This window comes from Odontesthes bonariensis, chromosome 19 (genome assembly GCF_027942865.1).
Source record: "Odontesthes bonariensis isolate fOdoBon6 chromosome 19, fOdoBon6.hap1, whole genome shotgun sequence".
Classification (NCBI taxonomy): Eukaryota; Metazoa; Chordata; class Actinopteri; order Atheriniformes; family Atherinopsidae; genus Odontesthes; species Odontesthes bonariensis.
Window position 1 is genome coordinate 6312003 of NC_134524.1, and position 21295 is coordinate 6333297.

General features: G+C 43.3%; 1 protein-coding gene across 1 annotated transcript in view; it reads right to left on the reverse strand.

Annotated features, from left to right (window-relative positions):
* actn3b (actinin alpha 3b) overlaps nucleotides 1-18729 on the reverse strand; it is a 40025-nt gene extending 21296 nt beyond the window's left edge. Inside the window, exon 1 of the mRNA XM_075451380.1 lies at nucleotides 18397-18729. Coding sequence (XP_075307495.1) covers nucleotides 18397-18528 — 132 coding nt within the window. The 5' untranslated portion in view covers nucleotides 18529-18729. The remainder of the gene's footprint in view (nucleotides 1-18396) is intronic.
* Nucleotides 18730-21295: the final 2566 nt, after the last annotated feature.

Sequence of the window (21295 nt, forward strand, 5' to 3'; positions counted from 1 at the left end):
CCTCAATTTAACTAAAGAAACTTCTTTGAACCCATAAATTATTACTACACAATGTCAAACTGATGCAAAAATCTACACTTAAATTACAGTTTGACTAGTTTTTTATTCATTCTGGGTGTAAAAAAAAAAGCCAAGTTAAGAGGCTGACTGTATAAAAACTAATAAGTTAACCCCACTTCAACCAGTTTTAACTGTAAAATTATACTTTTTCTCACACATACTACGTATAATAATCCAAGTGTGTTTTCATATAGCAGTGTTAGTACTATTACTTCAGCAAAACTTTACTCTGAGCATGAAACATCTGAGCTACAGCCTCAGGGTCATGAAACGTTCCAGAAATCTGACTGAATTTCACATTTTCAAGGTTAAAGTGAACGAGACTTAAAGTGGGAGGGCCGACAGGAATGCCCTGGCCCCGGGGTAATTTGATTTAAGGGTCTGAAGAGGAGAGGAAGGCTGCCTGTCCAAGCAGCCAGGGTCCCAGCAGGTGCGCGTCTCCTTTGCCACGCAGGACCAAATTTAGACAGACTGCTAATCCAGCACACAGTCCGAACTGGAGAGGAGATGAGGAGGTGTCTGAAGGCGGAGGTAGAGCGCCAAAGAAGCATGGAGGAGGAGGGGGAGGGGGGAGGGGGGAGGGGGGAGGGGGGGGGGGGGAGGGGGGGGGGGGTGGAGGCTAAATTGGGTTGGCATGGGACACCACTGGACAGCTGAGAAGGCAGGATTCCTGAGGTGAACTGTAAGAGTACGAGAGCGAGATATAGAGGAGGAAGAGACGGCGAATGTAACGGCGTGGCGGGATATAAGAAATGTGAAAAAGCGCTGGAAAGGTGAGGGGTGCTGGAAGCTAAAGTTTCACCAAAGCCATCTGCATCTGTAACGTTTTATCATCTCATCCCAAAGGTTTGGTCTGCAGAGCATCACCTTCTGCTGTCGGCCCACAGCTGTCCGGCCAGCTTGGCTCGGCTGGGTCCTTCTTGTAAAATGAGGTCACGGTGGCCCAGCTGAATGCCCGACATAACTGCGGCCCCACAGGGGGAATAAGGGCTGCTGCCCCTCACACACACAGCCTCAGAGCTCTTAATAACGCAACCACAGCGATACAGGAAGCTGCAGGAAGCAGCAGGAGGCTGCAGGAAGAAGCAGGAAGCTGCAGGAAGCAGCAGGAGGCTGCAGGAAGAAGCAGGAAGAAGCAGGAAGCTGCAGGAAGCAGCAGGAAGAAGCAGGAAGCTGCAGGAAGCTGCAGGAATCTGCAGGAAGCAGCAGGAAGCTACAGGAAGCTGCAGGAAGAAGCAGGAAGCTGCAGGAAGCTGCAGGAAGCAGCAGGAAGCTACAGGAAGCTAAAGGAGGCAGCAGGAAGCTAAAGGAAGCTGCAGGAAGCTAAAGTAGGCTGCAGGAAGCTAAATGAGGCTAAAGGAAGCTAAAGGAGGCAGCAGGAAGCTAAAGGAAGCTAAAGGAGGCTAAAGGAAGCTAAAGGAAGCTAAAGGAGGCAGCAGGAAGCTAAAGGAGGCTAAAGGAAGCTAAAGGAGGCAGCAGGAAGCTAAAGGAAGCTAAAGGAGGCAGCAGGAAGCTGCAGGAAGCTAAAGGAAGCTACAGGAAGCTAAAAGAAGCTAAAGGAAGCTAAAGGAGGCTAAAGAAAGCTAAAGGAAGCTAAAGGAGGCTAAAGGAAGCTAAAGGAAGCTAAAGGAGGCAGCAGGAAACTAAATGAGGCTAAAGGAAGCTAAAGGAGGCAGCAGGAAGCTAAAGGAAGCTAAAGGAGGCTAAAGGAAGCTGCAGGAAGCTAAAGGAAGCTACAGGAAGCTAAAAGAAGCTGCAGGAAGCTAAAGGAGGCTAAAGAAAGCTAAAGGAAGCTAAAGGAGGCTGCAGGAAGCTAAAGGAAGCTGCAGGAAGAAGCAGGAATATAAAGGAGGCTGCAGGAAGCTAAAGGAAGCTGCAGGAAGCTACAGGAAGCTAAATGAAGCTAAAGGAGGCTGCAGGAAGCTGCAGGAAGCTACAGGAAGCTAAACGAAGCTAAAGGAGGCTGCAGGAAGCTACAGGAAGCAGCAGGAAGCTACAGGAAGCAGCAGGAAGCTACAGAAAGCAGCAGGAAGCTAAAGGAGGCTGCAGGGAGCTAAATGAGGCTGCAGGAAGCTGCAAGAAGCTAAAGGAGGCTAAATGAAGCTAAAGGAGGCTGCAGGAAGCAGCAGGAAGCTAAAGGAGGCTGCAGGAAGCTAAAGGAAGCTAAAGGAGGCTGCAGGAAGCTAAAGGAAGCAGCAGGAAGCTAAAGGAAGCAGCAGGAAGCTAAAGGAAGCTAAAGGAGGCTAAAGGAAGCTGCAGGAAGAAGCAGGAAGCTACAGGAAGCTGCAGGAAGCTACAGGACGCAGCAGGAAGCTAAAGGAGGCTGCAGGAAGCTGCTGCAGGAAGCTGCAGGACGCAGCAGGAAGCTACAGGAAGCTAAAGGAAGCTGCAGGAAGCTAAAGGAGGCTAAAGAAAGCTAAAGGAAGCTAAAGGAGGCTGCAGGAAGCTAAAGGAAGCTGCAGGAAGAAGCAGGAATATAAAGGAGGCTGCAGGAAGCTAAAGGAAGCTGCAGGAAGCTACAGGAAGCTAAATGAAGCTAAAGGAGGCTGCAGGAAGCTGAACGAAGCTAAAGGAGGCTGCAGGAAGCTACAGGAAGCAGCAGGAAGCTACAGAAAGCAGCAGGAAGCTAAAGGAGGCTGCAGGGAGCTAAATGAGGCTGCAGGAAGCTGCAAGAAGCTAAAGGAGGCTAAATGAAGCTAAAGGAGGCTGCAGGAAGCTGCAGGAAGCTAAAGGAAGCTAAAGGAGGCTGCAGGAAGCTAAAGGAAGCTAAAGGAGGCTGCAGGAAGCTAAAGGAAGCAGCAGGAAGCTAAAGGAGGCTAAAGGAAGCTGCAGGAAGAAGCAGGAAGCTACAGGAAGCTGCAGGAAGCTAAAGGAAGCTACAGGACGCAGCAGGAAGCTAAAGGAGGCTGCAGGAAGCTAAAGGAGGTTGCAGGAAGCTACAGGAAGCTGCAGGAAGCTAAAGGAAGCTGCAGGAAGCTAAAGGAAGCTCGGGCGGTCAGTGGCGTAGTGGGTTAAGCAGCCGCCCCATGTACAGAGGCTACAGTCCTCGCTGCAGCTGGCCCCGGTTTAAATCCCGCACCAGGCGGCCCTTTGCTGCATGTCTTCCCCCTCTCTCTGCCCCCTGCTTCCTGTCTCTCTCCAACTGACAATCTGATATTAAGGAGTCATACGTCCTAAACTGCAGCTTTTAAACAGGCACTCTGCACATCTTTCTCTTTCCAAACTTCCTCTCAGATGTCACGTTTGATACTCGATTTCAAATATCAAAATCTTTACGATGTAAATAACCCTTTTAAAATCAAAACGTGTCACTTAGAAACTATTTAATGCCTTAACTCATTGCCTGCCAGCCATTTTCAGTGCAGAGACACCCATACTGCCAAGTGTTTTACAGTATTTTGACTGATTTTCCAAGACCCACAGAAACGTGTGTCTTATGACTATGTACACACCGAAATTACCAAAAGAAAGAGTAGACTCTCTTCTTTCATCAGGAAAAAAAAGTTTGTTTCTACCATTTTCAGTCCTTTGGTAATAGACAGTAGAACATAGGTTGGTTTCACCAAAAACAGCTGTTTGACCCAAAAAACGGAGAAAACACGCTTTTTCTTTTTTTTGTGCAAAGTGGCACTGCTGCCACCTTGCGGGTAATTTTGCCAGTATATTCTCTGTTTAGTGTTTACAAGCCTAAGATTTAGTGACAAACTCCGCTAGATTGTCCCCCAGCCCGCTCCGTTAAAAAACGCAATTGACGTCTATAGACGTCTTTGGCAGTCAGCGTTTTTTTTTAAATTGACGTCCATAGACGTCAATGGCACCGAAAAAGTTAATAACCAGAAGATTAAAATATATCTCATTTCACAGCTTTCTATTGAACCGATAAGAGCTCCAATATCTCTGCAAACAGGAAGTAGCCTGAGCAGTAAGCAGTGCATCCTACAGTCGTTGCTTCTCTCCATACTGAATGAATAATGAAATAAGGTTCCCCTGCACAGCCCCTTCAAAGACGCTGGGAAAAGGTTTACTTCCACACTGTTGGTTCAGCTTTGTGTGTCCATTAAATCAACGCTGAAAGCAGCAAAAGGATAAAGAAGACGCCTCACTGAGCTTAAAAATGTTCAGGCTGGCTTAACATTTGACTATTTGTGATGTTTTGTCTCGATGCAACTCAGAAATATCGTCTCATTTCCTTCCACATCAACTTCGACGCTCGTGTTCGGGTTCGGTAAGGTCACCTTTAGTGACCTCACTCTGTGGGAAACATTTCAGGCTGCTGCTGGTTCATGAAAAAACACAAAAAATTCTGAATTTAACCTAAATTCCAATGAAAACTAACCTAGCTTAACATATCAAACATATGTGCGTTGCCATGGAAATGGAAGGATCCATCGATGAAATATGTATCAAAAAGGGAAGAGACTGTTTGAATGCTACCAAACTAAATTTTGTGAACCTTAAAGCCGTGTGCTTCTGACTCGTTTTGAAGCGAACGGACCGTCGTTACACGCGGCCTGAAACTGCCCTGGAGCGCCGGAGGGGCGGAGCCTCCAGCCCCCGGCACACTTTACATGTTTGTGGGCTTTTGATGGCATCTTTGTGACCTCTGCAACATAAAAATAAAAAATGTACGGCTGCATATTCGAAGGGTTAAACACGGAGATCAGTTTTTACAACGGTGGTGTTACAGCCCACACCTGTAGGGGGAGCCACAGAGCAGAGGAAATCCCCAGTTTCTCTCCAGTTGCTTTAATATACAAAATCCAAGCGGCTGAACTTGAACCGAGACAAAAAAAGGTTGCATTTTAACACAAAACTGTGTGCGATTCATCATGAGAAACATTTCTAAAGGATTTTTTTAGGGTCCTGAACGGGATTATGCTGCGTTTACACTGCAGCTGATCATTTCTCCCACACAAACACGCTTAAAACCAAAATGTTGCTCTTACTTTTCAGCCGAGCCTGGAGTGTTACCCCAGAGCTCCTTTTCTGAGCCTCAGACACACAAGCCAGACTCTAAACTTCTGCTAATGAGACGGATAATTACATGAACCTGTCTTAATTCACAGCTAACCTCACTGCCAACGTCGCCGCACCGGTGTGCAGTCGCAGAGCTTAGATTTAATTACAAGTCTACGGAAGCCATTTTGACTAATTAACACCTTCAATCAGACCCGGCCGATTCTAATTAAAGAATTCAGGTGGTGGAGCGCTGGTCTGGATTCAATAGGACACGAGCCGCGCTTTAACGTTTACAGCTCTGCTTTGTAGGTGCAGTTTCCTGCTCGATGCTTTTATTTCCACCAGCTGCAGAGTGTAAACACGAGTCATGTGACGCAGGACAAGAGAAGCACAAGAAGCAAACGGGACATTTCTGCTCATGAACACCTTCTGCTTCCATCTTACATGTAAAAGTCCAGCTGTAACTCAAAGTTAATCCATTTATTTCACACACCTGGATGCATCTCATAAAGTCTTTCCTGGTTTTATGAACTCGCGCTGGGTTCAGATTGAACCGCAGCATGTGGGATAATTTATAGCCAATCTTTTATTAACACATGTACTTTATTTTACGTATTCGTGTCTCACCGCCGGAGTAAATATAGCCGGCCTGCAAAGGTTGACCTTGTGGACTCCAATGCAGCTACCTTTGTCACACACCTGTTCAGCAGTCACACTCTGACACACATTCACACCCGTGCGTGCCTCATGGCCCACCCGGGCCCATCCACATGCACGCACAGCGCACACGGTGATAGCTGCACATAAAAACACCGTGTTCCTATAAGAGAATCACACCGTGACACACAGACCAGCGTTTTCAGAGGTGGTCGTAAACTTCTAACGAGGCTTTAACGTGTCGGTCGGATCTAAAAGTTTAATAATGCACACAAAGTTACAGCTCTGTGAAAAGTCTACGTTTAGAAGAGCCGTCCCAAAAAGAGCTGCAGCTCAGCTATTAAAAACGAACACGGTCCCGCTCTGCTGGATCCTTTCTGTCAGGGCCGGTTCTTCCTACAGGCCACCAAGGCGGCTGCCTAGGGCGCCAAATTGGCGGGGGCGCCATACATCTTTGTTTTAACAACATTGATTAACGAAACATTTTTTAAAAAGCATGGGCAATAGAACCCTCATTGAATTAAATGAACATGCCCCAACCCATATTTCGAATGAAAATGTAATATTATATTACATAAAATATGTGCATGGGTGTCGTCATGACGATGCAGTTGCAAGTCACAGCCACAGTAGAACTAGATCACGCTAACGGTCGTAGAAGGTCAACTAGCGACATGAAAAGGACCAAACTGTGTTGTGCACAGGGGCGAAAACGAAAAAAAGATGAGGAGGAGAAGAAAGCCCAGTATAGAGGTATGTATTTTCATCTCAGACATTAGTTCTAAAGTTTAATAAAAATTGTGTTTTCTGTCACTGTTCATGGTTGACGTTTCATTGTAGAAGCTAGCTATCACTGCATACCGTTACTCCGCTAGCATTAGCTATTTCTAGAAAGCTTGTGGGCTATCGTTTAGCCTGCTAGCTTAATCCACAAGCTGTCTTTCACAGGCAACAAAATCGTTTTTTTAAAGGAAACTAAAAACCTAGAGTTAGTCTTGTAAGCCAAACTACTTTAAGAAGTAGCCTAGCTAGTTTTCTTTTGTTTTATCATTTAACATTTGTCGAGCCTTCCAGCTAGGTAAACATTCAAAGTAATCAGATAAATGAGTTAATTTGCTTGGAAATCTTATGGAAAAATGGCTTATGTACAATCTGCTACGGTCATGTAAATAGTAGATACATGTGAATACACAATTGTAATAAATGTGATTGTGTTGGTGAGTGGTGTGCAAAATTTCCATCTTGCCTAGGGCAGCCAATGGGCTAGAACCGGCCCTGCTTTCTGTTACCGACTTTCTAAGCACCTCTCCAACATTTAAATGAGCCGTCCTCCTTTTGAATAAAACCATTTGAGTGACTGCATCTGCACAATTACAAACATTGTCTGTCTTTTATTTACAACCACTATGGTGCAAAAAGGGGAGGATTTTTATCATCCTTTAACATTCTTTTGATCGTTTTAAGGAACAAATCAGTAACAGTTCACACGTAAAGTTATACAAATGGTGCGTTTCACATTAGTAAGGATTAGGGCTGGGCAACGATTAAAATGTTTAATCTAATTAATCACATTATTTCCCTGATTAATCACGATTAATCGCATTTGTACGAAAAATCCAAAAATGAATTCAAAAGTAGTGTATACCTTTTAGCATTTAGCTTTATTTTAAATGTGCTGCCATTTGAATGAAAGTGCCATAACATTTGTTGTGCAAACACACTTTTAACATCAGCATCTTTCTGTAGTTTTTATGTAGTTTCTCCATGTTTGGTGGATCCGCCGATTACTTTCTTTCCGGTTCCGCAGCAACAGACTTTTACAAAATAAAAGCCTGTGAGCAACAGACTTTTACAAAATAAAATAAATAATAAAACAGAGTGGTTCGTGGCGTAGTGGGTTGGGCAGGCGCCCCATGTACAGAGGCTATAGTCCTCGCTGCAGCTGGCCCCGGTTCAAGTCCCGCGTCGGACGGCCCTGTGCTGCATGTCGTTCCCTCTCTCTCTGCTTCCTGTCTCTCTAAACTTTCCTATCCATTAAATAGGAAAGAAAAGCCCCCCCAATTTTATTTTTTTTTCTTTTTATTTAAAGAAAATATAATAATAATATAATATTATAATATAATATTATAATATTGTGGACAAAAATATTATAATATTATAATATTAAAAAAATAATATTTTATTTAAAAAAATATATATTATAAATAAAACCTGCGTTATTACGCGATAAAATATTTGTCAGCGTTAAATAATTAACGAGTTAACTCGCCCAGCCCTAGTAAGGATCCAACTTAAGCATAAAAGTTACACAGTTGTTTCCTTTGACAGTATCTGACGGACACTCAAACGGAGGAAAAAAGAATAAAACAACCATCAGTCAGACCGGATTTCCTTCACTGATGAGCTCTTCTCACATCAGTGAAGCCGATCAAACATAACAGAAGGTTTATAGAGTGGGTGTTAATGTGTTAAACTCAAACTATCGGCTTGAGTGGGCAAACAGACCCATCACTGCTCATCGCGTCCGGATGAGTCAATGAGAGAACGCATCTTCTGAAATGAGTCATCAGAAGTCATCAGCACTCCGTGCGTCATCAGGACCGATGCAGATGTTTTAAAACACCTTTACGTCTCAAAGCTCTGATGCTACGAAGGTGGGAAAGAAACCTTAAACAAGACTTTACTTTGATTTGTTTCAGATTTTTCACAATGTTAAAAAATTGGTCCAAAAATTGCTCGATTCTGTCAGTTTGAGCTGTGAAAGAAGGCTTAAAATAAACGACAAAGCCTCTGATTTCTGTGTCCAAACAACATGGCGCTCTAAGTTTCATCAGTTTGTTGTGCGAGGGGTCTCCTGTCGACAACAACTGCTCCTCCACAGAGCTTTATCAGTGGGTAAAGTGACAGCGCTGCGGAGAAGAGCTGCAGCAGGTGTCGCCAACATTAAGGAATACCCCCTCCCATCTCCCTTCCTCTTGTTGCCTTTAAATACTCGACTTCCCAAAGAGAGCCAGAGGCCTGAAGTTCAGTGCCACAAAGATAATTTGGAGCCAGGAGTTTAGCTCCAGCCAAAACATACCTCCAACAGGCCAAATGGATGCTATTTTCACCGTGGACTCACCTTAAATCCCCCCATAAGGCCCAAACAGCTATGCAAACAGCACGTGTTCAGCGCCTTGTTGCTCCTTTAGAGCGACTGAAGCTAATCCCACACGGGTTTGTTTTTAAAGCAGCAATGGAGAGTTGAATTAATGAAGAAATACTCTGATAATGATCTCAGGGGGCGTGCACACCTGCCAGGGGACAGGGAGCCTCACAATAACGAGGGTGTGGATGAAAAATATTAGGTGAAACTACAACAAACATGATTTATAATATCAATAAATAAATAAAATCCACCTCCCTGAATCATTGTTCTATGGCTGAAAGCAAACCAGTCATGTGACCATTAGATGCTAAACATTCCCTGTGATGCTTCTATTGTCTATTTTTTATTTTATTTATTTATTTATTTATTTTTTATGTATTTTCTTTCTTGTATATTTGCCTGCCTAGGGACTACGGATGAAAACTAGCTTTGTAGCTATAATCCTGCATATTTACATTTGTTTTTATACTGATGTTCATTAATGTGCATTGTCCCTATTCAAATAAATAAATTAAATTAAATTAATAAATGATTAATGATCCATTTTTTTTAAGCTTTTACAGTTAAAAATCCACATGATGGATCACTGATTTGTCAACGTTTGCCTTTAAATGACAGACTTGTTGTACAGTTGGCTGCAGCTTTCATCTGCAGAATAAAGACTAAAAAAAATGGATATTTCATTTCTCTCCACTTCGTTTTAACCACAGCACGATCAGCATCCTACACACAAATATATTAAATATCAGCAAGTCTCGGGTTACAAATTTTGGGAATTCAGACTGCAAAGTAAATGAATCCCCTGCATGAAGTTATCAGCCTTTCTTTCCACCTCTTGTTTATGAAGGATAAACGGGATTAAACTCAAAGACCCTGTTGACAACAAGCTTAGCTTTGGCCTCCAATACAGGGCCCGAGTCCAAACCAGCGGATTTATGTCTGTAGTCAGAGGATGAACAGGCGCAGCTCTCCTATTCTACTCAGGAGTAAGAGTGTGTGAACCCTGTGATAGATGGCAGAGAGCTATGCGTTAAAAGCCAAAGGATCGCAGCTGGGAAGAAACCAGCGAAGCATGTGGCGTATGACAGCAAACAAACGAAATGAGAATCAGGTTAAGATTACAGACGCTAAAGGACAAGTTTTCGCCTACATTTAATCTGGAAATTAGAGCGTCTGGATCATAAGAAGCGTAGCTGGGCTCTAAGAGCTAAAGTTACAACAAGGGCTGGGACACGATTACAACTTTTAATCTAATTAATCACATGATTAATCGCGATTAATCACATTTTTTACGCAAAATCCAAAAATGAATTCAAAAGTAGTGCATAGCTTTTAGCATTTAGTTTTATTTTCTTTCATTTTTGGTCATTTTAATTGATTTTTAACCCAATTAATGCGAAATAAGAAACATAACAGATCACGTTTTATGCTCATTTACTATTTTGTGGGTCTACTAGAATAAGGTTTGGATGCTTTAATGTTAAAAACAACAAATGACACCCAAACTTGTTGCATCTTTAGTTAACTTCTCTCTATTTAAGTCCCTGTCTGCTCTGATCTATCAGCTAACTGGTCAAAACTGACAGCAGGATAATAAATGAGTCAGAATCCAAACTTTTAGAGGTGCAATCACTCCTAAATTTCACATCAGCACCCCTAAATGATTAAATGATTAAATATATATATATATAATAAAAATTTGAATCTAGTTAATCACATGATTTCCCTGATTAATCACGATTAATCGCATTTGTACGCAAAATCCCAAAATGAATCCAAAAGTAGTGTATAGCTTTTAGCATTTAGTTTTATTTTAAATGTGCTGCCATATGAATGAAAGTGCCATAACATTTGTTGTGCAAACACACTTTTAACATCAGCATCTTTCTGTAGTTTTTATGTAGAAGCCTCGCTCCACTGTCTGTTTCCTTGAATGACTTGCTGCTATCAGTTGTGTGTTTTGCCTTTAAGTGATATTTTAGACTGGAACTACTACGCTGAGAAGACAATTCAACTTGGCAGTGTTTACAGATGACTTTGGTTCTGTCGACTCCGCCGTCTGGAAGAACTTTAAAATGAAAACGGCCGAGTAAAAGTTCCGTACCCTTCTCCATGTTTGGTGGATCCGCCGATTACCACACACAATATGTGAACTCCCGACCTCTGACCTCTTTTACCGAACATCTTAAAGCTCGGCTATTGGAGGAACAGCACTGTTGCCACAATCCTGCCTAAACATGGATATTGTGTGGTGTATGTGTTTCATGATCCACTAAAGTCTTCATTGTTCTTGCTTTCTTTTTTCTTTTCTGTCCTATTGTGTTTTCTCTCTCTGTAATTATTCCCTCTTTTCACACTATTCTAATTGTTGTTACTGTTGTTTTATTGATTTTACTATCCTATGTTGTTGACATCTTTCTGCCGAAGGGACTAAAGATGGAAATTAGCCATTGGCTATATAATCCAGCATATTTACATGTATATGTTCATTAATATGTATTGTCCCTGTTTTAAATAAATAAACTCAATAAACTTTCTTTTCCGGTTCCACAGCAGACGGCAACAGGCTTTTACAAAATAAAAGACTTTGAGCAACAGGCTTTTACAATAATAAAAGCCTGTGAGCAACAGGCTTTTACAATAATAAAAGACTTTGAGCAACAGGCTTTTACAATAATAAAAGCCTTTGAGCAACAGGCTTTTACAAAATAAAAGCCTGTGTTGCCCCAGCTGTGCCTCCATGCATGTGAACGCAGGGGGGCTCATTTCTGAATCAGAGCAGGAACACAGGTGGGCATCACTCACATGTTTGGGTTGATCTTTTGGTGCAAAGAAAAATGAAAAGCAAGGATAAGGAAGCAGCGGTGAGTAACGACCCCATCTGTATTTTAATTAAAGAAGAAGAAGGCTTTTCAGTGGTTTGAAATGACTCAGATGCAGGAGGGGAGGCTCGATGGATCAGAGCCTGGAGCTGCCAACATTTATCATTCAGGCTTTCATGAGTTTAACTGAGGTCCACGAAGCAAAATATGCCTGCAGTGCCAATATATTCAACATGTCCATCGTTTTAATGTAGTGAAATGATTTGCTCAATGGGACTCAACTACATGGCACACCTCAGGCTGATGGGAGTGGGATTAGTTTGGCTGGATGAGCCTTCAGGGTACACGGAACGGCCCTTTATTCTCTGCTTGCACTGCACATACACCAGCTCCCACACAGCATCCTTATCCTGGTCCTGAGCTGACAGTGAGATTGATGGCGGAGAATGAAGGTGAGCGTACGGGTTCATGGCCGGCAGCACCAGCCCGTCGAGTCTTTTCTCTTTTAATGAGCGCCGGACTCAGGTCTGACGAAGGGAGAGATAAACCGGTGTAGGTAGTTTGGGGGGGAAGATTTACGACGTAGCGGCTGGGCCGGGGCTGCTGATTGGTCGGGGGCAGGAGGAGGAGGGCTGTGTCTAATTTCAGGAGGCTACTTCTTTCTCTGTCCAGGCAGATCTGGGGTCAGCTAAATCATCTTAGCAGAAACCTTGACCATGAAGACCTGAGTGTGAAACCGATCTAAGGCTGTATATAGCAACATGCAACCCGGCTGCATTTCCCAGCATTCATTGGGCCAAAAGAGCAAGTCACAGAGATGACCTTGTAATTCCGCTTCAGCCTCCATTAGAGAAGCACAAAAAGGTTATTTAATGCTCGGGTCAGATGATCCCACAACTCTGGTTTCATGTTGTTATTTGTAGGTTGTGAATCTTGAGTGACCACATGCGACGGCCTCTGTGGCTCCTCGTCATTCAGGAAGTCCTCAGCTGGAAAAAAAAAGGCCACTGATACTCTCAAAATGGAGCATAAAACACATCAGAACCGTGAGTGATGAACAATAGTCCAACAGGACTGAGAAATACAGATTTGACCCGGAGCAGAAACTACATAATGATGCCCCGGTGACCTCAGCCCCATCAGACACGCATCATCCAGACTAAACACGGAGAAGCAGCATTTAGCTGTTATGCTGCAAACAAGTGGAACAAACTGCCAGTGGAGATTAAACTTTCCCCAAATGGAGACATTTTTAAATCCAGGTTAAAAACATTTCTTTTCTCATGTGTCTATGCATGAAATCTGCACGATATCTTTGAACTTATCTGGACTGTTGCTTGTTTTTAAATTCATTTAAATTATTTTATTTGTTTCTCTTTATATTCTTTTATGTATTTTTAATGCTTCTTCCACTCCCTGCTGCTATGCTTTTATTTTATATGAAGCACTTTGAATTGTTTTGTACATGAAATGTGCAAATAAATTAGATTTGATCTGATCTGAGCAGACCTTATTCTGAGGCCTGCACGCGGCCCGTGTTCGCCACCAGGTCAGCTGACGTGTTCAGCCTCACCGGCGCAGCGAGCGAAACGACATAAACACGGCGTTTGACACCATTAAAGACCAGAGGTGACATTTTGCAGGTGTTTGGCCGTGTATCCGCCGTGTGGCGGAATCGTTAACGAGGTCACACACTTGGCAGCGTGTTGCGTTCGCTGTCCTCGTAAAACAAGGCTGAGAGAGAATCAGAGCGGCTCGAACCGAGATGGTCGGAACTCAGGCATAAGTTACTGTGCAACGCTCGGCTTTAGTTTTAGTTGTGTTTGCACAAAAAAAAATAATCTTAAGACCAATTTTTTCTCCCAAAAAAACCAAGCTATTCACTCTATTTACAGCCAAGATGGCCGCTCTCAGAGCCCGTCTTTCTGCCATCACAACAACAATCCAAAAGGACTTTTCTGTCTTGAATCTGGGACTGAATCCCCGTAAGAACCACCAAACACGCCAGATTTGCACTTTCATGCCAGTAAACTGCAGGGCATCACCACGAAGAAGACGCCACACACTCACACTCCTTAGCCCTTCCTGCGGCCTCCTCGGGCTCCTGCGTTTGCACTAAAGCAGTTTATAGAAGCCTCCCTACATGGACACGGCTTCTGGAATAGCAACTGCTATTTGATCTGAGTGCAGGCGGTTTCACCTCTCCACTTACCCTCATACAGATGCTCTCTGGATGCAGCTCACAACACCGACACACTGTGCCTCATACCTCCATTTTTCAAACTGTGGAAGTTCGGCAAAGCCTAAACAACTCGTTATTTAACTAAAGGAATTATTCATGAGCACATTCTCAGTGGCAGGATACAACACCCCGACTTTTACCAGCTTGTTCCTAAAACATCTAAGAAGCCAATAAATCCAAAAACAACAACAAAAAGGTTCACGTTATCTCAATTTAAGCCCCACAAGAGCCTAAAGGAGAAGCCCGAGGTCTCCGTTCAGTCGCTGGTAACACACGAGCCTGACAGAGTGAATCATGGGAAGAAATCTAAGACCAGATGCAACCTGGGATAGAAGCGCAGTCGGTGCAAATGGATCAGACGAGCAAGTGGAAAACAGCAAAACAGAAATCTGCCCCGAATTAGGGCCGTGAGGACTGAAACCTCCCTGCCTTCCTCTCCCTTCTTTCATCGATGTGTAGACAAAAAAAAACATTTCATACGTCACTTTTTCTTCACTGTGAGGCAGTAAATGATCCGAGCTAATGTGGGGAAAGTGTCACATTTATCTGGGAGGTTCGTTTATCACACACGCCAGAGTTTAGCTGCGAAGATTGGGAAATAAAGACCAAGACTTTTCCCTTTTAATGTTTATCAAATATATAAATATACAATAATATAACATTTAAGAGTAGCTGCAATAAAAGAATCTCTAATGTTGCGACTGTATTTTTGCTCGCCTAGAGTAAAAACTAGGATGCAAATCATTAGCTCTGCACAACCTGCGGAGGCCAAATGGAGACATTTTTAAATCCAGGTTAAAAACATTTCTTTTCTCATGTGTCTATGCATAAAATCTGCACGATATCTTTGAACTTATCTGGACTGTTGCTTGTTTTTAAATTCATTTTAATTATTTTATTTGTTTCTCTTTATATTGTTATAGGTATTTTTAATGCTTCTTCCACTCCCTGCTGCAATGCTTTTATTTTATGAGAAGCACTTTGAACTGTTTTGTACATGAAATGTGCTACAAATAAATTTGACTTTAACTGACTGTATGGGCACAGGATGGATCAATAACTTTGTCTGAGTCGGATTAGACTAAAATAGATTGGATTCTGCAGCACCCTGCGGTCGCTCATTAAGCAGAATGAAGCTGATTTTGATTTCATTTAGTTCACACTGTGTGAGACTGAATGAAACCTGATGATGGAGTTGAACTACAGAGAAACCACCAAACTCAGAGCAGTTTTTACAGACTGGGTGATGATTTCGGTCGTTTACGATCAAATACATTTTGAACAATTCACAGTAAATTGAGCTACAATATTAACTTTAAGCACAATGATGCTGGATGAATATCTATCTAAATGCAGCATGACAGAGGGCCTGCACACACACACACACACACACACACACACAGGCTTTCATCCTTTTCTACGGGCCCAGCTGAGCCACTCGATAACTCTGTAATGAGTATTTATAGGTTATTGCAAGCGTAAGCTGCACAGGGCGGCGAGTCATTCACTCAGTTAGCAGCTGAACTCTTAAACAATGTGAAACTGAAGCTGAGTTTAGTCACTGTGGTGAACTTTTCTGGTGTGTTGACATTTTGCATTTGCTTTCAAGGCATTACACAAACACACAAGAATTACAGGGATGCGGGCTGTTAAAGGAAGCATCCGCCGCGCCGACGCATTCCCCAAAGAGAACGTCCAGGGTGGTCTTTAAAGGGTTATTGATCGTGCTTCCAGCGATCACTACTTGTTGCAGATATGCTTAAGTTGAGCCTTTCCAGGCTGTCGGCCCAGCATCCAACATCAAAAGGCTTTAAGAGCGCGTGAACACATCTTCTTCAGCCCCGAACGGACTCGTTCGCTTCATCTCTTAATAAATCAGCCTGACAAACGAGCCCTTCTTTTTCATACAAGCCAGATGAAGCCTGATCTCATCGCTCTGTTCTTTCATCTCTCCTTCAATCCAACAGCTTTTATGTCACTCACAATTTTTTGCCGACTCCCATTACATCGAACTAAAACCGGGGCATGAATCATTTACTTTGCAATCTACAAAAGATGCTTCTCTGATAAATATAAACCCGGAGCACAAATCTGATGTGTGCACACGCGGTTTCTAATGTCCGGGATCAAATTCGGCATCACTGTGTGTTGACAAACACTTTACTACCGCGTCAAGTGCTTTTTCCACTGAAATTTCAAGGATGGAACAGGCGACAGGTGCTGCCAGGCTTTCCTTTCATATTCATTACACTGCAAAATGATGCACCGGCTATATTTATGAGCTGATATCAGCTCCTTAAGCTGGATTTTACGTGCCGAGAAGTGCAACGGGGTACCGTGACCTGCTCCCCGGGGAGGCCGAGGGGCGACGGCCGCAGACTGTGCAGACTGGCCCGTTCCAACGCGTTACATTGGAAAGACTGGCAGGTGCAAGAGGTGTGGTGAGAGGAAGCGTTCAAAAGGTGGAGCAATAAGAAGGGGAAAAAACAAGAGAGGAAGGTGGAGGAAGGGAGGGGCTGACGGGGGGAGGCTGGAGCCAAGCAAGTTAAACAAGTATTTTTAGGCTGATGTTTATTTGGAGGTCTGTGGAAACGAACCCGGGTGTACTTCTACCAGCCTCTCTGCTACCATCTGTTGAGTTCTCTCAGCCTGTCACTGAGCCCCAAAGGTGGGGGACGTATCGCATTGACAAGAGACGTTCTGCAGATTCACTGCAGCTGGTGCCGTCTGAAAAAGCCCCGTGATAACGCTCAGTAATGTAAAAGAGCACAGATTAGCTTTTATTCCACGTTGTGCGAGTGAGGGAATCAGGTTGTGGCAGCAGCGAGTAGAAACATTTCCACAAGTCGGTTTCAAAACAGTAGAACCTGCAAGTCTATTTAACAGATTCCCACATATAATCCATCTCTGCGTGCATGTTGCATTAACATGCAGTCTCTTTCTATTATTGCCCAGCTTCATATAAAACTCCTTTAGTATCTTAACGTGTCATTTTTTTCAGTGCAAGACCAAATTCAGGGATTTGACAAGGAGTTAAAGGTGCACATTTGAGCTGTTAGCTGGTACCCAGGGTGCATTTTAAAATAAAAACGTTCAATTCAGTGGATTCTGGCAACACAAATTCTGATAGATGGGTCATTTACTGTAAAATATAAATGGAACAGCAATCCTGAAGTTCCAACAGCATTCGGCCCCTTTTGTAGAAATATAAACAACTTTTTTTTAAAGGAAAACTAAATGCTTAAATGTTGCAGCAGGAATTAAAATGTGCACAAAATAAAGTCAGGTGTCACTAAACCACTTGTTGGGCAGGAATTTACCTTCTTTCTCTGGGATTTGACCATGTGAACCAGCTGACAGCTCAAAATGAACAAAGTTTTTTCTTTATTTCAGGCTTTAAATACTCTGTAGGCTGCACTACATTTTTAAGTCTTATGCTCGTAAACAGTTACCTTGATTGTTTTTTTTTTTTTTTTTTACTAAAATGCGTGTAATGATCTACCTGGCAGCTATTTTCAGCTTGGACTCCAGGAACTCTGTGATGAACAAGACCCGAGGTTCCACGCGTGAAAACCGGTCATCCAACATGGCGACCAGGTTCCGGCTGATAACGCTGACGTAACTAATTAAGAATATATCTACACTAAACTGGGACGTATCGACAGAGACGTGTGTGCCATCTGTACATTTCTTGGGAAAATTTCAGAAAACCTTCGCCGGTGTTCCTTTGGTTCCGTTTCGCCGTGGCAGACGTCACCTGCGCCAGCTGACTTTCAGCTCCTGGAGCTCATTAAACGCACCTGTCGGGCTCATGCCCCCTGCACGCGTGTTGCCCTGGCAACGGCTGGCCGCCTCTCTGAGCTGGCTGACAATAATAAAGGTAAAATATATATATTTTTAAAAACATTATTTCTGTTGTTGCAGCTCACTCTTAAGATTCAGCCACCAAAAGTAAAGAACATTTCTAAATGGAGAGTTAGTATCCACCTTTAAATTAATTAAAATAGACTGCACATAAACCTAATTATTGACCTAAATGATGGCAGCTAAAGTTTTCTTTCACAGAGTGTTCCAGGAACCTGATCCAGGTTCATGTTAAAAGCTGACAAACCGGTGTGTACATTTAAAGTTAAGACTTAAATGCAGGCAAAAAGAATGAGGAGGGTGGTATTATATTTAGACAGTCTGCAAGGCAATCGGGGGTAACTGAAAGACAACACTGAGAAAGTTCCACGGCCTAAAATATCTGCCCACGCAGCTTCTAACAGGACTCAAGTGCCAGGTGCGAGGACGGGCCAAGGAGCAGATGCCTGGTGTCACACTGGGTCGCTTCAAAATGTACAGAATCAGACTGAAGTCAGCTATTCCGGAGCTTCTGTTCACGATGTTAACGAATTAAAATGCGCAAGGAAAGCCGCTTACTGGTGTGGGTGTCAGTGTCACACAAATCTGTGCGTAATTACGCACGGACGGCAGCACAAGCTCAGAGCCTCCGTATCCGAACCTACCTTCCGCTGCTGCTTCTCCCAGGCGGGGTCCAGCAGCAGGTCCCTGTCCCAGTCGTTCTCCTGGTTCATGTACGCATCTTCTTGGAGAATCGTGTAGGAGTTGTATGTCATTTGGGTTTCGACAGCCGTCATCGTTCCGCCTCTGTCAGGACTTCACAAGTCCCCCTCAGCTTATAGTGAGAAAAAAAAAACTAAATCAGCAATAGAAACGACGACGCGAGGGCAACGACCTCCTTGAGACGGTTCGGGGCTGCAGAGACCACTGCTGAGAGGTGGCTGTGCGGAGGTGGTGCTCCCACTACCAGAAGACCCTGCTGGCCGGTGCTCCTTTCCTGGTCAAAAGTTGCCCACGTGACCGCACCCCAATAAGTATGGGAACCCACAGCTTGGGTGTCGGGTTCTAAACCGAAAAAGGTCTTAAAGGCGGGGGTAATCCCTCGCGGGCAGGAGCGCCGGGCTCGTGAGTGGTGTGGCAGCCCGTCAGTTACAGCCTCCGCGCGCCAGGGAGGATTTTATGGCCCGTGTGATGCACCTGTTGCTGTTAATGATCGCCAATGGCAAAGTCAGGCTTCTTTAGCTCCAACTTCCTTCTCCTCTAAAACGGAGTCAAACAATTGAATTTAAAATGTTCAGAGGCAATGAGTCCAAAGAGTTAAAAGGCAACAGTTAAAGAGATTATGAGCAGAGGCCTCCACTCTGACCGCGGCTCACAGCCCAGGCAAGTAAGCCTCTGCCTGCACCGCTTCACCCACAGAGGCTCAAACCATCATAATGGACATTGCTATTATTAGGCTGTGCATAAATTGCTCAGTTCATACTGTTAATTTCCCACCACAAACTAGGGTGCAGACATTTAAATGAAATAAAAGAGATCCAGACACCTATTTATGAGAAAAAAAAGAATTTTATTCATGAGTTGCATGCAGAAATACAGGTTAAAAAGCACATTTATATACGCACACACGGCCGTACAATATTATTTGTGTGTATAATCAGGATTCATCAATCACAGTAAACAACATTCAGCAGTTAAAATCACCTCACAGTCATGTTTGTGCGGAGCTAATTTCTGCTTTCCTGCAGACATCCTTTAGTCACCCTTTGGAAACTAAGAAGGATTCATGCTGCAATTAATCGAGCCATTGCTGTAACTACACTTAGGCTTGGTCCACTAACCTACTTAGAGAAACTTAGCTACTGTGCGGTTACATTACAGTGTGAAATGTCTGATCCAACCCACCGTAAACGTTTGGGAGCGTTTTATGATGAAATAAACCGCGTTAAAACTACTATGCTTTTCAACATTAACTGAACACTGAGTGTAAACTGCATTCAGGTTACAGGTGGGATTTCCACCCTCTTTAGATGAGGTAATGTCTGAGGTAAGACCCTACTGTTGGTGCAGAAGTGCTAGAAGAATAAAAACCTGCTGAATTTCAGCCTGGAAACTCAAAGGCAATCTGGTCTATGTGCTCAAAACTAGAATGGATTGTCTCCCAATTTGTACATAGATTAGAAATCTCAGCTGCAGAAAAAAACAGATTCAATCTTTGGGACCCATCAAGACAATAAAAATAAGAACCACTTGGATATTCTTCAGCCAAAGGAGGGGGTTGGGTTAGGGAGTGGAAGTGGCTGGGACGCTGGCCATACAGTGATTTCAGAGCAGGGTTTTTTTTTTTTTTAGAGATGCATGGCTGCATTTACCCAAGCATGACAAGCCCAGACTCACAAGCAGCAGAAGAAGCCTTTAGTTGGGAGTCGGGAGCGTGAGGAGGATGAGGTGCTGGAGGGAAAGCGACTGCAGGGCGCCCTGATCATGGAGGCCAGGAGGGGAGTCATTCAGAGGCAACGTATCGTGAAAACGGTCCGTTTTAAAACGTCCAACAATGCAAATTACACTTTATCCTGGTTGGATGCACAACTTTTAAAATACATTAAAGTGTATACACTCTCAGAAATAGGGGTACAGCACGAGTCCTTTTTTGTCTCCTGAGGTACAATCTGTACTAATGTACCCCCTTGCATGGGCGTCACACCCGTGGGGGATGGGGATGTTTTGACACCCCCACTTTTACAGCAAGATGATTTTCCCTTTTTGAATTGTCAATAACCAAATCAAGTTTTAACAAATCATAAAATGTGTTTTAAAGACTCTGTGCCCTCTTTAGAATAATTCCATCCAGATTTGAGCAGTGGAACAATTGTAGTTTCCATACAGGATCTAGTTTAGTGTGATCAAAATGCAAAAAATGTTGTAAAATGGCCCTGTTCTGCATTTGTACTAATCAGAAAAAGGTTTCACAAATCCCAAACAAAGTTTTAATGAATCTATAGCCTCTTTAGAATAATTCCATCCAGATTTGAGCAGTGGAACTATTGTAGTTTCCATACAGGATCTAGTTTAGGGTGATCAAAATGCAAAAAAATGCAGTGAAATGGCCCTTTATGCCCATCCATTTAATTGAGGCCAACTTCAGCGTCGTGTCTATGGGCTTGATGTGGCGCTCATGTAACTCCCCCACATTTAAAATCACTGCTCCACCCCTGCCCCCTAGGGTTAGTTATTGGACCTAAAGGTTCATATATGTACCTTTTTTTCTACATGTTGGGGTACAATAGACAGTCTGTGTTAGGCTGCTTCAGTATAAAGGTACAAAACTATACCTTCTGAGGGTACTGCCCCAGTGACAAGCCATCGTACCCCTAACGGTACAATTCTGTACTTTATTTTCTGAGAGTGTATAGTATAAGTTTTTACACTTAAATAGAAAAAGACTAACTCACTAATTCACTGAAACCACAAGAAAAAAAACACATTATTAGGACACAATACGGTCCTCCACCATCAGGAAGGCGTGGTTAGGCAGTAGCTTTGTGCAGAGGATTGTTCCACCAA